This window comes from Solenopsis invicta, chromosome 11 (assembly GCF_016802725.1).
Source record: "Solenopsis invicta isolate M01_SB chromosome 11, UNIL_Sinv_3.0, whole genome shotgun sequence".
Lineage (NCBI taxonomy): Eukaryota > Metazoa > Arthropoda > Insecta > Hymenoptera > Formicidae > Solenopsis > Solenopsis invicta.
Window position 1 is genome coordinate 14,669,763 of NC_052674.1, and position 18,533 is coordinate 14,688,295.

Here is an 18,533-nt window from a genome sequence, read left to right on the forward strand (position 1 = left end):
TTTTGTCAAAAATTGATATTTTTGAAATCGGCCCCAATACGCCAAAGATGTTATTATATATTTTAAGATTCCATAAACATTTTTTGTTTCAGTTGATTTTTGGCGAAGGTACACCTGGTATCATTTTGGGCAATTTTTTCAGGGCTGCCTTTTCACAACACCATATTTCTGTCATTTTACACAAGTTCTTAATAAAAAAAATTATAACGTTTCTTCAAAATATATATTTTTAACTTAAAAAAACCCAATTCGGTAACTCCAACAGTTTCCAAAAAAAATTTCAGAAAATTGCCATTTTTTTAGACTTCTAGATATATGCCCCCTCAAGTCAACAAAATAAATAAAAAGATTATTGAAACATTATTTATAATACTTACATTCTAATTGAGCATCACAGAATCGATGATATTCGTTCCTAGTTAGACGAAGTCCGCCAGTTTTTCGCCAAGGATTTGCAGATCTCTCGTCATCATCCCTGTATTCTTGAGCTTTATGCCCGTTTCGTACACCTTTCCAAGTACCAAAATTGTAATCTTTAAGTTGCCAATAATTACAGGCCTCATCTTCTTCCTCAAATCTTGTCTCCGCAAAATTTTCCTCGTTGTAATCATCATCAACATCAACATCATCGTCATCATCATCATCTTCTGCATCCAACTGTTCATAAAATAATAGAAATACATAAATTAACGATAAAATTAAGAGACGCGATAGCGTCTCGTGTTAAGTATATTTTTTTTTTATTTTTTTTTAACCAAGTAAATAAAAAACGCTACCGTATATTATTTATAGGAAGGAACTCAGTTTTTTACAAATAAAGGGTTGTCTTTTTTAAACAAATTAATGTTATTAAAAAATGAATGTAGGGGGGGTAAGTGTCGATTTTTCCGAGCACAATGACACAAGAATGATGCCCGTACGTGCATTTGATTCTGAGTGTATGAATTATGCATGTATTTTTTAGCCCGATTTATGTCATTTAGATACGTCGTCGTCGTCGTCGTCGTCGTCGTCTTCCTCTTCGCAAAATTTCAGAATTGTCCACTTTAGCGGTAATTTTGAAAAGCCATATAAATATATATAAAAAATATTTCAAAAACTTAGTCTCTCTCTCTGTTTTTCACTCTCTCCTTTGCTTGCTCTAGTTCTTCGTCTCTCTCTCTCTCTCTCTCTCTCTCTCTCTCCCCCCTCTTTCTCTTCCATTCTCTCAATCTGTACCGTTCTTTTTTGCTCTCTATCGTTCTTCTACGCTCTTTATCTCGCTCTCTTATGCTTTCTCTCGTTGTCTATCGTTTTTTCTTACTATCTCTCGCTTTCCTTCGTTTGTTTTTACCATTCTTTCTCTCATTCTCTACCGTTCTCCCTTGTTGTCTTCCGCTCTCTCTCTCGCCCTCTACTGCTCTCCCTCACTTTCTACCGTTTGCCCTTGCTTTCTTTCGCTCTCCCCCGCTCTCTCTTCTTCTCTACCGCTCTCCTTCGCCCTCTCCCGCTCTCCTTCACTCTCCCTTTCTCTCTATCGCTTTCCTACGCTTTTTACCGCTCTTCCTCGCTCTCTACCGCTCTCCTTCGTCCTCCACCGCTCTCTCTCTTTCTCGCCCTCTACTGCTCTTCCTCGCTTTCTACCATTTGCATTTGCTTTCTTTCGCTTTCCCCCGTTCTCTCTCGTTCTCTACCGCTCTCCTTCGCCTTCCCCTCACTCTCCCTCTCTCTCTATCGCTTTCCTACGCTGTCCTTCGCCCTCTACCTCTCTCTCTCTCTCTCTCTCTCTCTCTCTCTCTCTCTCTCTCTCTCTCTCTCTCTCTCTCTCTCTCTAATATTTATTATTACATTTAATATTAATCGTCAAATAATGTAATTTAAAAATCTCGTGATTTACTAGAGCATTACAAAAAATAATAAAACAGTACTTGTTAAGTTCTAAATAATTATTATTGTTATAAAAAATTATAACGTTATTACTAAATTGTTATAAAAGATAACTTTAACGGTATTAGTTATATAAAAAAAACGGGCGCGTTAAGTATGCTGCTACTAGAGATTTTGCCCATCTTTGATTTTATCTGTCACATAATTTACTGCTCATTGGTACGGGAGTGTCCCGTTAGACCACGTTGCGATTGATCACAATCATTTAGAGCGACCGGTGTCTAGAGTTTTTCCACTGTTTAACACTGTAAGTGACTGGTGATCAATCGCAACGTGGTCAAAAGATTTCCACCCCATCGGTAATAAATATATTTTCAATATTTTTGATTTCACTTCTTTTTGATGGTATTATATTTGATTCCATTCATTGCAGTTTTGGTTTGGTTTAGTTTGGTTTTTTATTTAAAAAAATATATTTGGCGCTTTTTTTAATGTTTTTTTTTAGGCGGACATTATAATTCATTGCAAATAAATTGGCAGCTTTTAAATTTTGAATTTAAATTTTTATTCAATCCACATTCTATACATCTTGTCAATTGCATTAATCCCCATTCATCTCAATACACTTCTTCCAACAAACACATCAATATCTTTCGCGTAGACATTGGAAGAGTGAAATGCAAGAAATTCTTTAAATAAACTTTTCGCAGTAGTTTGAAACATTTTTATACAATACTTAAAAAGTTATCCATGCTAAACAAATAATAATCTGTTGGAAAAAGATCAGGAGAATAAAGAAAATGAGGGAGAACTTCGCATTCTGCTAATTTTTTTGCAGTTTGTTTTGCAACAAACTTTTGTGATTTAGAATTATCGTAGAATAATAACATAAAACGTATATTTAATAACGTTGGGTTTCATGGAGTGAAACACACACAAAACAGGATTTGAAGTTATTAAAAATATTATAAAGTGGCACACACATATATTTTTTAAACATTTATATATTAACTTAATCTATGTATTCAAAAAGTCATTTCTTAAAGGAATTCTAAAGTCGTCTTTTTTTACCGACATTATTAAATAAATGCAGATCTTCAAATTGGCTTTACAAATTACAAAATCCTTTTGCAGAATTAAAATGCGTAAAAGAAATAAGGCAACGATACATTTTATAAGAAAATCGTATAAAAGTAAAAAATTCACTCGTATAATCTGTTATTTAAGATTAACTTTATCTTACAGAAGTTTTGCAGCTCGTATAAAATGAGTTGAATGAGTGAAGTAGAGTGAGATAGTAAGAAAGAAGGAAATGGAAGGCAAGATGTAAGCAGAAAAAAGGGAAAATTTAAAGAGGAAATATTGTAGTTCTAAGATGAACAGACAGATACTAAAAAGTAGAGGAAATTAAGAATAAAGAAAAAATCGTTGATCAAAATCGTGTACACCAATACGTATTAATGTCATTAATGCCCTAGTAATGCTCATTAATTTGCAGTCATGCTCTAGTTAATGTTCTACAATCCCCCTCCCACTAATGTATAATAATGTCTCATACCATTTACAATTAAATAATAATAAAAGCTATAAAAAAATTAAAAACTATATTAAATTAAACAAAAGATATTAAATAATTAAAAATATAAAACATTTTTTTTATTATTTTTATAGCTAATAATTTTTTAATAATATCACACATTTTTATTAACTGTAATTATAAAACAAATTATAATTATAAAAAAAGATAAATAAAAATAAAAATATTTTTTACGTAGTAATAAAATAAAAATCTATTTTTCCTTTATATATTATAAAAAAATAATACATCATTAATATTTAATATATTTATTTGAATATGTAAACGCTTTATCCTAACCTTAAATTTAATTGTTTTATGTTTGGAGATACTGAAAGTATTGTTACGTTCAGCACACACTTTCATTCACAGCACTCGCAAACTCAAGAAAAAGGACGCACTTTCGTTAAATAACTTTGATTATACAGAAATTTCAAGAGCTCGCGTTTGACAGCAACAAAACTCAAATCAATCAATTAATAACCGAACGAAACAACAACGTCAAGAACTGATCTTCTTCTTAACATATGTAGAAGACTATGCGTCCTTTCTCGGTCATAACAGTATTATAACAATAGTATGCAAAAAGTTAAAGATGTCGTAATTTATTCTTCATTAGCTTACATTTTTTATTTATAATTAACAAATCTGAGTACTTTGTAAAATATTCATTTTTGTTAGAGAGCTCAGGAAAAGAGCAGGCAAACCGGAATAAAGGATACATGCTATTGTAGGAACAACTAGAGAAAATGTATTTTACTCAATGTTATATAGGACGAAAGAAAAGTGATCGAAAGAGTGTGATTAAGCCACGAATAGAGTATATAGATGGAAAAACAATTTATGAAATTAACAGTGCAGATGGCGCCGTAAATGAGGTAATAAAGGCAAATAGTAAGAGATGGTGAATTCCGTACGTAAATCGCCTTATGTTGATCCAACACTTCCCCTCGAGACGCATCAAGAAATTGTCTCGTTCAGTTCAATTCAAGCTCGTTGACACACCAGTTGTGTTTCTCTCTTTAATCCCTTGGTCAGAACGTCCGTGACCATCCTCTGCCGTTGGCAATCATTCACCTGTATGATTCCGTTTGCTTGTACTTTTTGCACCAAGTAATGTTTGATATCAATATGTTTGGTGCGGACGTCGAAAACGAGGTTTTTTCCAAGCTTAATCGCGCCGATGTTGTCGCAAAAAATGGTTACCTTCTGCTTTTGAAGTAAACCAAGTTCTTTTAGGAAATCTTGGGAATAAATAGCCTTCTTCAATGCCTCCATTAGAGACATGTACTCTGCCTCCGTTGAACTTAGAGCCACAGTCCGTTGTTTCCTGCGATTCCACTGCTGCTCCATTAATCAAAAACGCCTATCTAGTATACGATCTTCTGTCAATGCATCCTCCTCAGTTTGCGTAGAAATATTCGACAAATGGATTCTTCTGATGTTTGAATTCCAGTTGATAATCGATGGTTCCTTTCAGGTATTGCAACACCCGTTTAGTCGCGACCCGACTCTTGTCAAAACAATCGTTGAATTAACTTAAGTGACTAATCACGAACATTATGTCCAAACATGTTTTCATGTCAAAATACATTAATAAGCCTACGAGCTCTCTGTAAAGCAATTGTAGCTCTTCTTCGCTTCGATCTTCGTCTCTGGTTAATTTGGTACCCATTTCCAACGGTTGATACAAGTTTGACCAAAATGTCAAAACAATCCAGAATGTTTGTAATGTAGCCCGACTGACACAGTGTGATTGAATGTCTCTTCCTACCAAGCTCTAGGCCCGAGCAATACTAAACTTCACCTTGATCCCTCATTTCAAATCGCTTGGAGAGATGAACCATTAATCTTTTAATTAGATTTGAATCTTAACATCACTAAAATGTCGTCCACGTATATAACGATCAGTATCATCTCTTTTTCTTTTCCTGCGTGATACACATATAGATCCGCAGTACTAGGCTTTATTCTGGACTCCTGTAACTCTTTTTCTAACAGCGCAAACCAACTGCGTCCTGACTGACGCAACCCATATTATGCTTTATTTAGCCTACATACTTTACCTCCATGCTGGAACTGTTTCAATATGTTCCTCGCTTTAGCTTCGGATCTTTCTCCTTCCTCCTTATGATGAACTTTATTGTTTTTTGAAAAGTTTGGATACTTCCATGTAGATTTATTCATTGATCAAGCTGTTTAAGTATGTTGTAACGTCAAATTGTCAGATTTTTATTCCGATGCAAGCAGCTATGGCACATGTCAATCGAATAGAGCTTAATCTTACAACTGGAGAATATGTACCTCGTGAAAATCTACTCCGAGATGTTGAAGGAACCCTTGGGCCACAACTCGTGTTTTTCTCCTATTGATTTCCCCCGTCTGAGTGTATTTATTAGTGTATTTATACAACTTTACTTCCGCCGTTTTCCAATAAATGGCTTTAGCGCTATGTAGTGGTGGAAATAAACAGATGTAGACGTCATATATTAAGCTTGGGCATTTGTCAACATAACCCCATCAAAACATTAGTCGATTTGTGTCCGCATCGTAACGTTATTCTCGATTGTCAGTTTCGAGACAAATTCTTGTCATTTGCGGGAGGTTATAATTTTCTGCTTCAATATGAAGAAATCTTCGGCTGAGATTCATCGAATGCTCTCAAATACCTCTCGTGAGACCACTACTAGTGAAAGAACATCATGAGTGGTTTCAACGCTTCAAGAACGATGATTTTGACATCAAAGATCGGCATGGCGGTGGAAGAGAGAAGGTTTACAAAGATGCAGAATTAAAAGTATTACTTCATGAAGACTTGTGTCAAACGCAAGAATTGGCAGGATCATTGGGAGTGACTCAACAAGCCATTTTAAAACGCCTGAAAACCATGGGAATGATTCAGAAAAAAAGGAAATTGGGTGTCGTACGACTTAAAGTCGAGAGATGTTGAACGGCGTTTGTTTGCTTGTGAACAGCTGCTTGAAAGGCAAAGACGGAAGGAATTTCTGCATCGCATTGTGAATAAAAATAAAAAATAGGTTCATTACGTTAACCCCAAACGCAGAAAATTATAGGGACTTCTTAGGCATGCTTCCACGACGACCAAACCAAATATTCACAGTTTAAAGGTCATGCTCTGTATTTAGTGGGACTAGCTCGGCATAGTATATTATGCTAAAATTGTTTGTAACAATCACAGGCGATCTGTATCGAAAGCAATTAATGCGTTTAAGTCAAGCATTGAAAGACAAACGGCCGCAATACAACGCGAGATACGATAAAGTGATTTTGCAGCATGACAATGCTCGACCCCATGTCGCAAAATCGATTAAAATATACTTAAAAACGTTGAAATGGAAAGTACTACCTCATCCGCTTTATTTTTCTGACATTGCTCCTTCTGACTATCACTTGTTTTGATCAATGGCACACGGCCTGATTGACCAGTACTTTCGTACTTATAAAAAAGTCAAAAATTGGATCGATACGTGGATTGCCTCAAAAGAGCAAGTTTTTTTACGCGAGATTCGTACGTTGCTCGAAAGATGGGAGAAAGTAGTGACCAACAATAGACAATTTTGAATAACCAGTTTTTTACAATAAAACCTCAAATGTCAAAAAAAATACGGCGGAAACAAAGTTATACACCTAATATTTCTAAAGACCATTCTGCTTTCAATGACCCTTTTATAACCGGCTCGGGCGTTTGAGCAGCTCAAGCGACCAGTTCCCAAGTGTTCATGTTTATCAATGATTTAACTTTGAATGCCATAGCCTCTACCCATTCCTTAGAATGCACACTAAATAATGCTCGATTCGTAGGCACCTCAGCCATGTATGCCACTTCGTATAGATTCGTGTCTTCCTTTTGGCGTTCCTGATATTGCTTACGTGCTCTTACTGTTTTGATCATCTTAGGCCTCCCCAGTCACTGTTGAGTGGGAGCTTGATTTTAATCTTCATCGATCACATCCTATCGTGTGGTAGAGTAGGCTCAACTTCGGTGTCCTCAAAGTCTGTATTCCTTGGTATTAACTTTACATCAATGTCATCACCATTAGTTAAAGTTTCCAGATTCTTCGACGAGATGAGTTCGATTAAGTTTGTTGGAGATGGAATTACGTTTTTCAAGACCTTAACATCTTTTGACTTCCACCATTTTCTCTTCTTGTATCCAGATTCTATAAGCCTTGGATCTATTCAAATATCCTAGCAGTATCCTCTTTCGGGATTAAAGATAGAACTTCCGCTTATTATGCGATTTGTCTAAATATAATAGTAAGCTTCACTTCCAAAACGCTTAAAATATTTTACGTTAGGTTATCGACCTATTCATTTTTCGTATGGAGTTTTTCTTGTCAGACTCTTGGTTGGACATCTTTTTCTCACGTAACAGATCGTAGATATTGCTTCTGTCCAAAATGACGCATAAAGGTCGGTTTGTATGAAGTAGCATCTTGCGGATTCCAATAGGGTTCTGTTCATCCTCTCGGCAATGCCGTTTTACCGAGAGCTGTATGGCGCACTCAACTTGTGTTTGATTCTATTCTTTTTGAGATCTTTGAAGTCTCTGCTAAGAAATTTGCGTCCGTTATTGGATCAAAGTCGTTTAATGGTTCTATTGTGTTTGTCCTCCACAAAAGCCTTGTATAACTTTTCAAAAGCCTGATCTTTTAAGGAAATATATCTCGCACTACCTGAAACAGTAGTCTATAAAAGTTATAAAATATTGGGCCCCTCGTTTGACGTTACCCTCATCAATAAATATCAGTGTAAATCACTTCCAGGATATCAGTTGTACCAGGATATCAGCTTGACTCTTCGGAAAAAGCAGGCCAAGACATTTTTCCCTTAATGCATCTCGCAATCAAAATCTCCGGTAATCTATCTGAATCCTTGTATCGCTCCGCTCGTAATTGCTTGTCGAAAGTCACGCGCGTTTAAATGACCGAGTCGATAATGCCAGATTTTTAGCGTTGTTTTGTTTTTTGACGGTTCGACACTCGTACTTCAATTTTTCGCGAACTAAATATAAATCGTCTTTACGCGTCGCGATCAGCTTTACGTTGCCGTCTCTGTCCGATATCTTTGCTCTAGAACAATTGAAAATTACAGTATGACCGCAATCCGTTACTTTTATCACTGACAGAAGATCAACTCGAAGATCTGGCACGTAGAGCGCTTCATTTATTTCGACATCACTGGTTTTTTTTCTGATATCAGTTGAGAAAACAATCAATCTTTTATCGTTATAAATTTATCACTCGTGAAGTTTACCACAGTTTTTTGAATAAATGTTCGTAAACGCATTCTTGTCTTCGTACAAATGCGAAGTGCACTAGCTATCAAGGCACCACAAGTTATCATCGTCTACGCGCAATGCCGCTTGCATACTGTCGTCAAAATTAGCGTAAAGACTTACCTTATTCGTGTTGTTAGCGCTTTGTTTCTTCGTCCAGCAATTGGACGCTTTATGGCCTACCTTGCCGTACTCAAAACATTTTAGACCTTCTTTCTTAGTCTTGTCGCTTTTCTCAAATTTCTGTTTTTAATAAATTAAATTTTGCTTTTTTTTAACAGCTAATGCCTCTTGACCTGAGTTACACGGCATGTTACCTGTCGTTGCGTCGCTCTCATCCAGAATTTTCACTCGTAGTATTTCTAGCGATGGAAGTTTGTCTCGAGATTCTATTGCACATCTGAAGTTCCTGTACGCTGCAGGAAGGCTGTATAGAAACATGATTAACAATAGATCCGGTTGAATAATAACGTCCATTTCCGTTAGTTTATCAACTGCGTCAAAAAATTTTGCTAAGTGGTAGCGCATATCGCCTCCCGCCTTCATCTCTTGTAAAGTGAGCCGCTTAAGTAACGTGGTCTTTCTTGCAAGGCCTTTAGACTGTTATATACTCTCGAGTTTCAGCCATATCTCGCGTGAGGTCCTACATTCTTTAACTTGTTTCAGTTCATTCGCACTAATAGACAATATTAAGTCAGATTTGGCTTTGCTGTCCTTCTCTGTCCAGTCTCTCTCTCTTTGCCGCTTCAGAAGCCGCGTTTTCGTCGACTTACTAGGTCATAACATTTTGGAGGCTCATCCGACTATTCTCGGACCGTTTTCAAGGATATAAAAACGAGCCATGGCAGAATCAAGAAAACAAATTTGTATGTGTTTGGTGAAGTGCCAGAGTTCTCGCGTGGAAACGGCGGAGACGGAAGCTGTCCTTCGTCCAACTTTAAAGGTACTGAGGAAGATGCGTAAGGAACGATTCATTTGTCTACAACGTCGGGACGAGTTAGCAATGTTATTTCGTCAACGGGGTGAGGAGCTACAACGTCTTCGGAAGACATAGTTAAGTTTTTCCAAAAATATTTGTTTACGTGCGGCAAATTTTGCTTCAAATGTTGGAGACGCGTTGTGTCCGCGTTGCTTGGTCGTGAGAGATTTTCCGTCGGATGCTTGAAATACGTTGTTTCTATATCGCTTGCGCGCGAGAAGTTTTCCGTTGAATGGTCGAGGCGTGTTGTGTTCGCGTTGCTTGTGCGCGAGAAGTTTCCCGTTAGATGAATGGGGAAACGCGTTGCGTTTGCGTTGTTTTGGCACGTTTGGTTGAGGAAGAAAATATTCCCGTCAAACGCATTTTACGCTTGTATCTACATCTATTAATTTTTTTTTTTTTTTTTTCTTAATTGACGCATGGCGTATCGTTTCCTTTGAAAATTTTCTTGAATAAATATAAAGAAAGAAAAAGAAAGAGAGAGAAAGAGAGAGGGGGAGAGAGAGAGAGGGAGAGGGAGAGAGAGGGAGTGAGAGAGTGTGCGTGTGCGCGCGCGCACGTGTGTGTGTGTGTGTGTGTGTGTGAGTGAGTGAGAGCAGGTCATCGAGTAAATTTTGATTTCAGAAGTGGACGACGCTCGGTAACCTGTGGCAGGAGCCCAGGGTAGAGTAGAAGGTCGTCGTTTTTGTTTGATTTTGCTCAAAACGACGCTTGGTAATCTATGGCAGAAGCTCAGGGTAGAACAGGAGGTCGTCATTTTGGTCTGAATCGCAGAGGACGACGCTCGATTACCCGTGGCAAAAGTTGGGGATGAAGCAGAAAAAAGTCTGAGATTTTCTCTCAGAAAGATATTGGTTTGGGAGTGACGCTGGCAACGCTCGGTAACTCGTGGCAGTGGCCCGGGGTAGAGGTCGTCGTGCTTCTTTAAAAATCCTCGTCTTGGGAGAAAAATTCTAAAGGTTGTTCTTTCATCAGGAACTGAGAATGAGTTTCGATTCTTTTTCTTCTGATTCGTGGAGGACAACGCTCGGTAACCTGAGGCAAGAGTCCAGGGTAAAACAATCGTTAGATTAGAATCTTTTGCGTAAAATTTTGTTTGAAATGTGGAAGACAAAAATTCTTGACTAAAAGGTTCGTCTCTTGCAGGGTTATGTTGTTTGAAATGTGATACTCGTCGGATTTTAATTTGTTACAGTTAAAAGTTCGTAACATCTTGATACGAGAAGAATTTCTTCTTTAGCAGAGTTTGATTTCTTCGACTTTCTAAAGAAGACCGCCTCGCCCCAATTTTTGAATCAAGAATTTTCCGAGGGCCTAAGAGCAAATGCCGAGGCGGGAACATAGGGAATTTTAAAGGCGTTGGGTCCTCGAGAGCTAATTCTCCCCCTCGACGGAAAATTAAAGAAAGAAGCGCGCAAGACTCAAGATGACTTGAACAAACAAGAAGTCGTGAGGAATTTTTCGGAAGCCCTCTGAGTTAGTTGTTGGGACGTAACAGTAACAATATATAGATGGAAAAACGATTTATAAAATTGACAGTGCAAATGGCGCCGTAACTGAGACAATAAATAATTACATAAAAGGTGATAAATTTCATATGTGGATCGCCTTATGTTGATCCAACAATTTTCAATTAATTCTATTGGATCATAAAAATTAAATTCTCTTTTAGCAATAATTAAATTCTGATTATAAGAATTTTATTTTTATATTGTTCTTATTACATTTAATAACTTTAACAATAGTTATCTATATAAATAAAAATGTAAATCTTTGTTCATAATTTTAAATCACCAAAAGTTCTTCAACAAATACCTAATTTTGACACAACGTTGCATTCAAATACGGAAATGTTTTTCTATAGATTGTATACCCACAAAAATAGATTGTATACCCACAAGCATTATAAAATTAAACATATTAGAAACATGGGTAACATTGTTCAGAATACCTCACCTTATCTCCGATTTTGACAAAATTACTCATTCGACGCATTTTCGCTCAAAATAGACGAATCTAGCAGCAAAAATATTGCTCTGCTTCGCGAACCAAGACATCAATCGTTATAGGCTTTCTACAATAAGCTATTAGTCAGTATCATAAGTCATAAACCAAAATTGACAAATCACAGTCAAATGTGAAGAGAATATTTGACTGTAATTGATCAATTCTTATATCTTATGACTTACAGACTAATAGTTTATTGTAAAAATCCCATTAAAGTTGGCGATTGTATAGGTTAGAATACTTGTCACCTCGGCGTAATGTAGCAAACTGAGCATGCATTGTGGTCATGCAAGGGGATTCCACACACACACACGTGCACACGCAACACGCACGCACATACACACACACGGGGGGGGGGGGGGATTTGCAAGAGGGTAAGCGTAGGCCTACCATCTTAAAACCCGTGTGCATGCGTGCGTGCGTGCGTGCGTGCATGCGTGTGTGTGCGCGCGCGTGTGTGTATGTGAGCATGTGTTTGCGTGTGTGCGTACGTGTGTGGAACTCTCTTGTATGCCCACACGCATGCTCAGTTCGCTACATTACGCAGAGATGACAGATATCCTAACCTATACATACGCCAACTTTAACGATTGATATCTCGGTTCGCGAGGCAGAGCGATACTTTTTTCTGCTAGATTCGTTCATTAGTGAAAACGCATCGAATAAGCCTAATTTCATCAAAATCGGAAGTGAGGTGAAGTATTCTGAAAAATTATCGAAACGTGCGCTTTCTATTTTTGTTTTTACTTTTCCATTTAACCAAATTGAGCCATAGCAATACATGGTGGGCTAATTATAAATAAAAACGATAACATTTTTCTAATAATATTTTTTACTTATTTTCAAAAAAATATTTTGTTTTATAAAATTTTTTATCTTTTTTTTGATGTTGTTTTATTATTAATCTAAATTTTTATAAAAAACAAATTTTCAGTCATTGATTTTTGTGGAACCTGTTTTGAAAAATCTTTTAATTCTAGACTTTTCGATTCTAAATCATCTTGGGTACTCGGCTAATGTTTCCAAACGCAGCTAACATAATTGCAAATAATGCTATCTAGATCAGGGCTTGGTACGTATTACACATTAAAACAAAATTATCTTTTCAAAAAAAAGTTAAAAAAGGCGCCTATGTGTGTCCGCGCGCCTAAAAATCTTTACCTTTTCATTTTATTGCAATAAATAATTTTTGATATACAAAAACATGACGCTGCTAGAGATAGTAGCAATTAGGTCTTGTATAGAAATTATTTAATTTTTCTTATTGCTTTTCTTACCTGGCAGCGCCACGTTTTTGTGCATTAAAAATTATTTATTTCAATAAAATTTTCTTATTTTGTACTGTTTCCTCTTTAATTTTTTTAAATAAACGCACTTTAAAGATTTCATACATTTTTCCGAACAAACGCATATCATTTTTTGACATTTATTTTAAGTAAATACTACTTAGGCTTGAATAAGAAATTTTGTAGAAAATTTTAATACATATCATTTTGAAAAAGTAAAGATTTCTAGGCGCGCGCACACACATAGGTGCCTTTTTTATCTTTTTTTGAAAAGGTAATTTTGTACTGATATCACGCGTTTTGTAGTGTTAAGTAATATACAGGGTGTTCAAAAAGTCCCGGCGAAATATCTCGAAAATTAAGCATTTTAGAAAAAAATGTTTCAGATAAAAGTTGTAGAGTTTCAAAAGATCTATTTACTGATCTTATCAGTTAGACCTTGGATGGCGTCGGCAAGGTCAGATCAAAATCACATTAACTTTTTTAAATGGAACTGCCTACTTCTTATTGCATATTCTTGTAGCTTATTTCAAGACCTTTCCAAAACACTATAAACAAATGTATTTTTGTTAAGTATTTTTCGAGTTTGAAGCTTGAAAGTTACAGTACATTACAGCTTTCAAGCCTCACAACTCGGAAAATAATCAACGAAAATAAACTTTCTTGTAGTGTTTTGGAAAGGTCTCGAAATCGATTACAAGAAAATGCAATAAAAAATATGCAGGGTGTTCAAAAAGTCCCGGCCGGTTGAATGTCCCGGACTTTTTGAACACCCTGCATATTTTTTATTGCATTTTTTTGTAATCGATTTCGAGACCTTTCCAAAACACTACAAGAAAGTTTATTTTCGTTGAGTATTTTCCGAGTTGTGAGGCTTGAAAGCTGTAATGTACTTTCAAGCTTCACAACTCGAAAAATACTTAACGAAAATACATTTGTTTATAGTGTTTTGGAAAGGTCTTGAGATAAGCTACAAGAATATATAATAAAAAGTAAACAATTCCATTTAAAAAAGTTAATGTGATTTCGATCTGATCTTGGCGACGCCATCCAAAGTCAAACTGATAAGATCAGTAAATAGATCTTTTGAAACAACTACCCTACAACTTTTATCTGAAACATTTTTTTTTTTAATGCTTAGTTTTCGAGATATTTCGCCGGTCCGGGACTTTTTGAACACCCTGTATATATTTTTTGTAGGAAAAGACACGATTTACACTATCACTTAGGTTAGAGTAACAAGTCTAACTTGTCTAAATCGTCGTCGTTATTTGTTCTTTGTGACACCACTTCCTAAGAATAACACAATCTTTATAAAATTATGAAGTTCGTATATTATCAGTATTATAATACTGCAAAATATACAAAAAAACAAATCACTTTTTTCGACATCCACGGTGGTAAACAGTAATAAAAGTCTGGATGCGCTGGTACAGGCCTAAACGCGACTGCCATAATCCTCTTAAATTTATTTTTTATCAAATTGTGTAATGGTTTAACATTGTTGCACGCAGAGATTTTTAATTGGTTCAACAGATCATCTTCTGGCAACATGCTCAAATGTCTGCACACCGATCGTAAACAATATGTAATATTAATCTCAATCAGGTTTTCCTCGCATTGTGCTACGACGGTTTCCATATCCTCGTAGCTCAATGACTGTTGCAATGCAAGTGACTTATAAACTGCGACTACATAACAATGACAATGCGCTAAGCTTAACAATTTGCAATGTTCCATCAAACTTTGTTGATCTACCATAAAATATCAATCTTTTTAAAAACATGTAATTATCAATATTAATTTTTAACTTTAAATAATGCAATAAGGCAATGCTATTAAGTGCGCAACTAAGTTCTCGCTGCTTTTTTTTATGAAAATGCAACTTTATTGTGAAAAAATGATTATAAATGTATTATTCAAAGTATTGCCTATCGCTAACTACAACTTTTACCCATCTTTCTGGCAGAGCTCGAATATCGTTACAATAAAAGTGTTCGTCTTTTGAGGCTATCCACGAATCAAGCGAACCATTTTTTGATGTTTTCATATGAGTGGAATTGCTGATCAGCCAGACCATGTGCCATTAAACAGAACAAGTAATAATCGGACGGCGCAATATCTGGGGAATATGGCGGGTGGGGTAGGACTTCCCATTTGAGCGTTTCCAGGTTTTAACAGGTTTGGCAACATAAGGCCAAGCGTTGTCATGTAGTAGAATCACTTTGTCGTGCCTCTGTTCGTATTGTGGCCGTTTTTCGCGCAGTGCTCGGCTTTGTCGCATCAATTGAAGTCGATACCGTTCCCCAGTGATGGTTTCGTTCAGTTTCAACAGCTCATAATAAATAACACCGACCTGGTTCCACCAAATACACAGCATAACATTCGCAGCGTGGATATTCGCCCGAGCCGACAACGTAGAAGCATGACCGGGCAGTCCCCATGACTTTCTTTTCTTTGGGTTGCTGTAATGAATCCATTTTTCATCACCCGTCACGATGCAATAAAGAAAATCCTTCCCTTTTTGCTGCTGGAGCAGTTGTTCACAGGTGAAAAAACGACGCTCAACGTCCCTTGGCTTCAACTCATAAAGAACCCAAGTTTTTTGCTTTTGAATCATTCCCAACGCATGCAATCGCTTGGAAATGGCTTGGCGGGTAACTCCTAATGCTGAAGCAAGCTGTTCTTGCGTTTGGCACGGATCCTCATCGAGCAATACCTCCAATGCAGCGTCTTTGAATGTTTTTGGCCTTCCTTCATGCGAACGGTCGTCAACATCAAAATCACCATCTTTGAAGCGACAAAACCAATCACAGCACGTTGTTTCATTTAGAGCAGCATCTCCATAAACTTTTTGGAGCTCTCGATACGTTTCAGTCGCCGTTTTCTTTGAATGAAAAAAGAAAATCAACACTTCCCGCAAATAACGATTATTTGGCACAAAATCAGACATTTTCACACAATCAAAAGTATATGACGCCAAAACAAAATCACTAATGTGTTAACGCGGTTTGTTTACCATATGTCTAAGCTTGATTCATGACGTTTTGGATATGTCTAAATCGACCAGCACTTACTGCTGGAGCTATCTATTGACAAACAACGGGAACTTAGTTGCGCACCTAATAGTAAATATTCTTTAAATTGTATATTTTTTCTACATTGTTAACGTTATATCTCAAAAAATGTGCCTACCGCTAAAAATATTGTCAAAATCTTCGCTCTTCGGTTCCGGGGATGAAGGTTTTGTATTGCTATCTGATTTCAAACTTACAAAATTCTTGGAAATTTGCTCTTCGATCTTAAAGATACGATCGTGATAGATACCTTTATTCTAAGGTGTTTGCAATTGACCGACCAACGCATCAATTAATAATGCTAATGAGTAATCATATACGTAAACAGATATAATAAGGCTCTCCTCATTGTCGGCGTTATTAAAATTATAATATACATTAGCTTTTGATGTGTTATTTACAGTGATAGATTGACTAGAAATTTTTTACTCAATGCTTTCCAATGTCATAAAGTTAGGTAAGTTGTCTGAACATAATGTTAGATTGGAGACGATACCTGTACAGGTTAATAAGAAACCTGTTATTGATATTGCCATGAATTATGCATCACATGTCACATAAAAATACAGCTATACAAGCGACACTATGTCAAAAAAATGTACTGGACAACATTCGCTTGGAGACGATGACGTTTCTTAAATGTAAAACAACGAGATTTGGACTTTGCGTCACGATAACTTCGCATGTAGGGCACAGAGAAAAAAAATAAAAACACTTTTATTAAGCAATTTTCCCTAAGCTATCGATTGAGACTGCTCAGAACTTGATCGGTTCAGCCGTTATTGAGATCTGAGAATCTCGTTCGCTTGAAAGTCACTTGCTCGCGTAAAAAAGGCTCGGTCTGCAACTTTTTTTTCCACATAGGCTTAAGTCGCGATTGCGCCTTTTGATTTTAGCCGATTTTCGGTCAATCGGAATTTGCACGTGAAGTAGTGAGAACAAAGTGCTAAGCTGCAAATGTGTATTCAGTTTTTGTAAAAATAACAATACTAATTAATACTTAATAAGAACCAATAAATATGTTGTAACATTCACTAATTCCCATTAAGGCCTGTGAATTCCTATTAATTCTCAAATGACCAATAATGCCCCAAGGCTATACATCACAATATTTTAAACTTTTCCCTCAGAAATAGGAAAATATGCAAGGTTCATGAAGAAGAAAAAGTGAAAAGAAATAATGAAACAGACAGGAGAATAAAAAAATACAAAAAGTGAGAAAGTAGAAAATCAAAAAACAAAAAATTATATAACAAGAAAGGTAGCAAATTAATAAACTTTATAGAAGAAAAAGAATGGAGCATACTAGGGCAATGGAAATAAAGAAAGGGAATCTACATATGCAAGGATAAAAAAAATTTGATAATTGACTATATGTTGACAAATGAGGAAACAAAGCAAAAAAATGAAAAGAATGGAAATATAGACAGAATAGAGTTAATGGAGTCATTACTTGGTGAAAAATTAAAAGTAAGAAAAAGGACATGAGGAGAAGGAAAGAGAGGAGCAGTAGAAAGGCGAAGAGGGAAGCCTAAGGTGAAGAGGGAAGAAAATCATTTAAGAAATAGAAAGAAGAAAGGTGAAACAGAAGGACTTTGCAAAAGTACATGAAGGAAATAAAGGAACAGAAAAGAAGCAAGAAAAAGGGATGATAGGATCAGGAATGCGTGAAAGTAAAGAGAGAAATAATAAGTAAAGAAGTAGAAAAAGGTTCGAACGTATTGGAGCGCATTGGAGTAAGTATAAATATGTTGGAGTATGCGGCGCAAACAAACCTCTATTATTTCCATAAATATGTTGTATCTTACTTCAAGATGCTTTTCTATCGTGCATGTTAATCTTTTTTGCTATTTTTTCTTAATTATGTGATTACACTAAGAAAATTAATCCACGTAGTAAAAAAAATGTTTCAGAGAAAAGTTGTAGAGTTGAAATATGTTTACTGATTTTATCAATTTGATCTTGGGTGGCGTTACCGAAGTGAGGGCAAAATCATTTTAAAATTTATAATAAAAATTCTTTTTATAACATATTCTGATAGATGAAATGAAGATGCTTTCAAAACACTATAATAAAGTATCTTTTCATTAAGTTCTTTGCAAGTTACAAAACTTGAAAATTACCGCTGACATTAAGATTACACAAGGTTACCACGTGAAAGTTTAACTCAAAACGTATTTTAAAAAAAGTTAATTATAGTGTTTTGAAAATGTCTCTACTTTAGCTATACGAATATACTATAAAAGTAAGATTTTTATTTAAAAATTTCGAAGTGACCGCATCCTGACCTCAGCAAGCCACTAATAAAACGACTTTTGTCTGAAACATTTTTTCGTATCTTCCATATTTCTCGAGATATTAAGTATAGGATAGGTAAAAGTTGTATTGAGTATACCCAGATAACCAAGCTAGATTCAGCACATCGGGCAAATTAATGCATTGC

General features: G+C 35.9%; 1 protein-coding gene across 5 annotated transcripts in view; it reads right to left on the reverse strand.

Annotated features, from left to right (window-relative positions):
* LOC105203442 (protein spire) overlaps window positions 1-18,533 on the reverse strand; it is a 330,825-nt gene that overhangs the window by 54,678 nt on the left and 257,614 nt on the right. For all 5 annotated transcript variants that reach the window (XM_039455090.1, XM_039455089.1, XM_039455093.1 and 2 more), the window contains one exon: window positions 378-657. In XM_039455090.1, coding sequence (XP_039311024.1) covers window positions 378-657 — 280 coding nt within the window. The remainder of the gene's footprint in view (window positions 1-377; window positions 658-18,533) is intronic.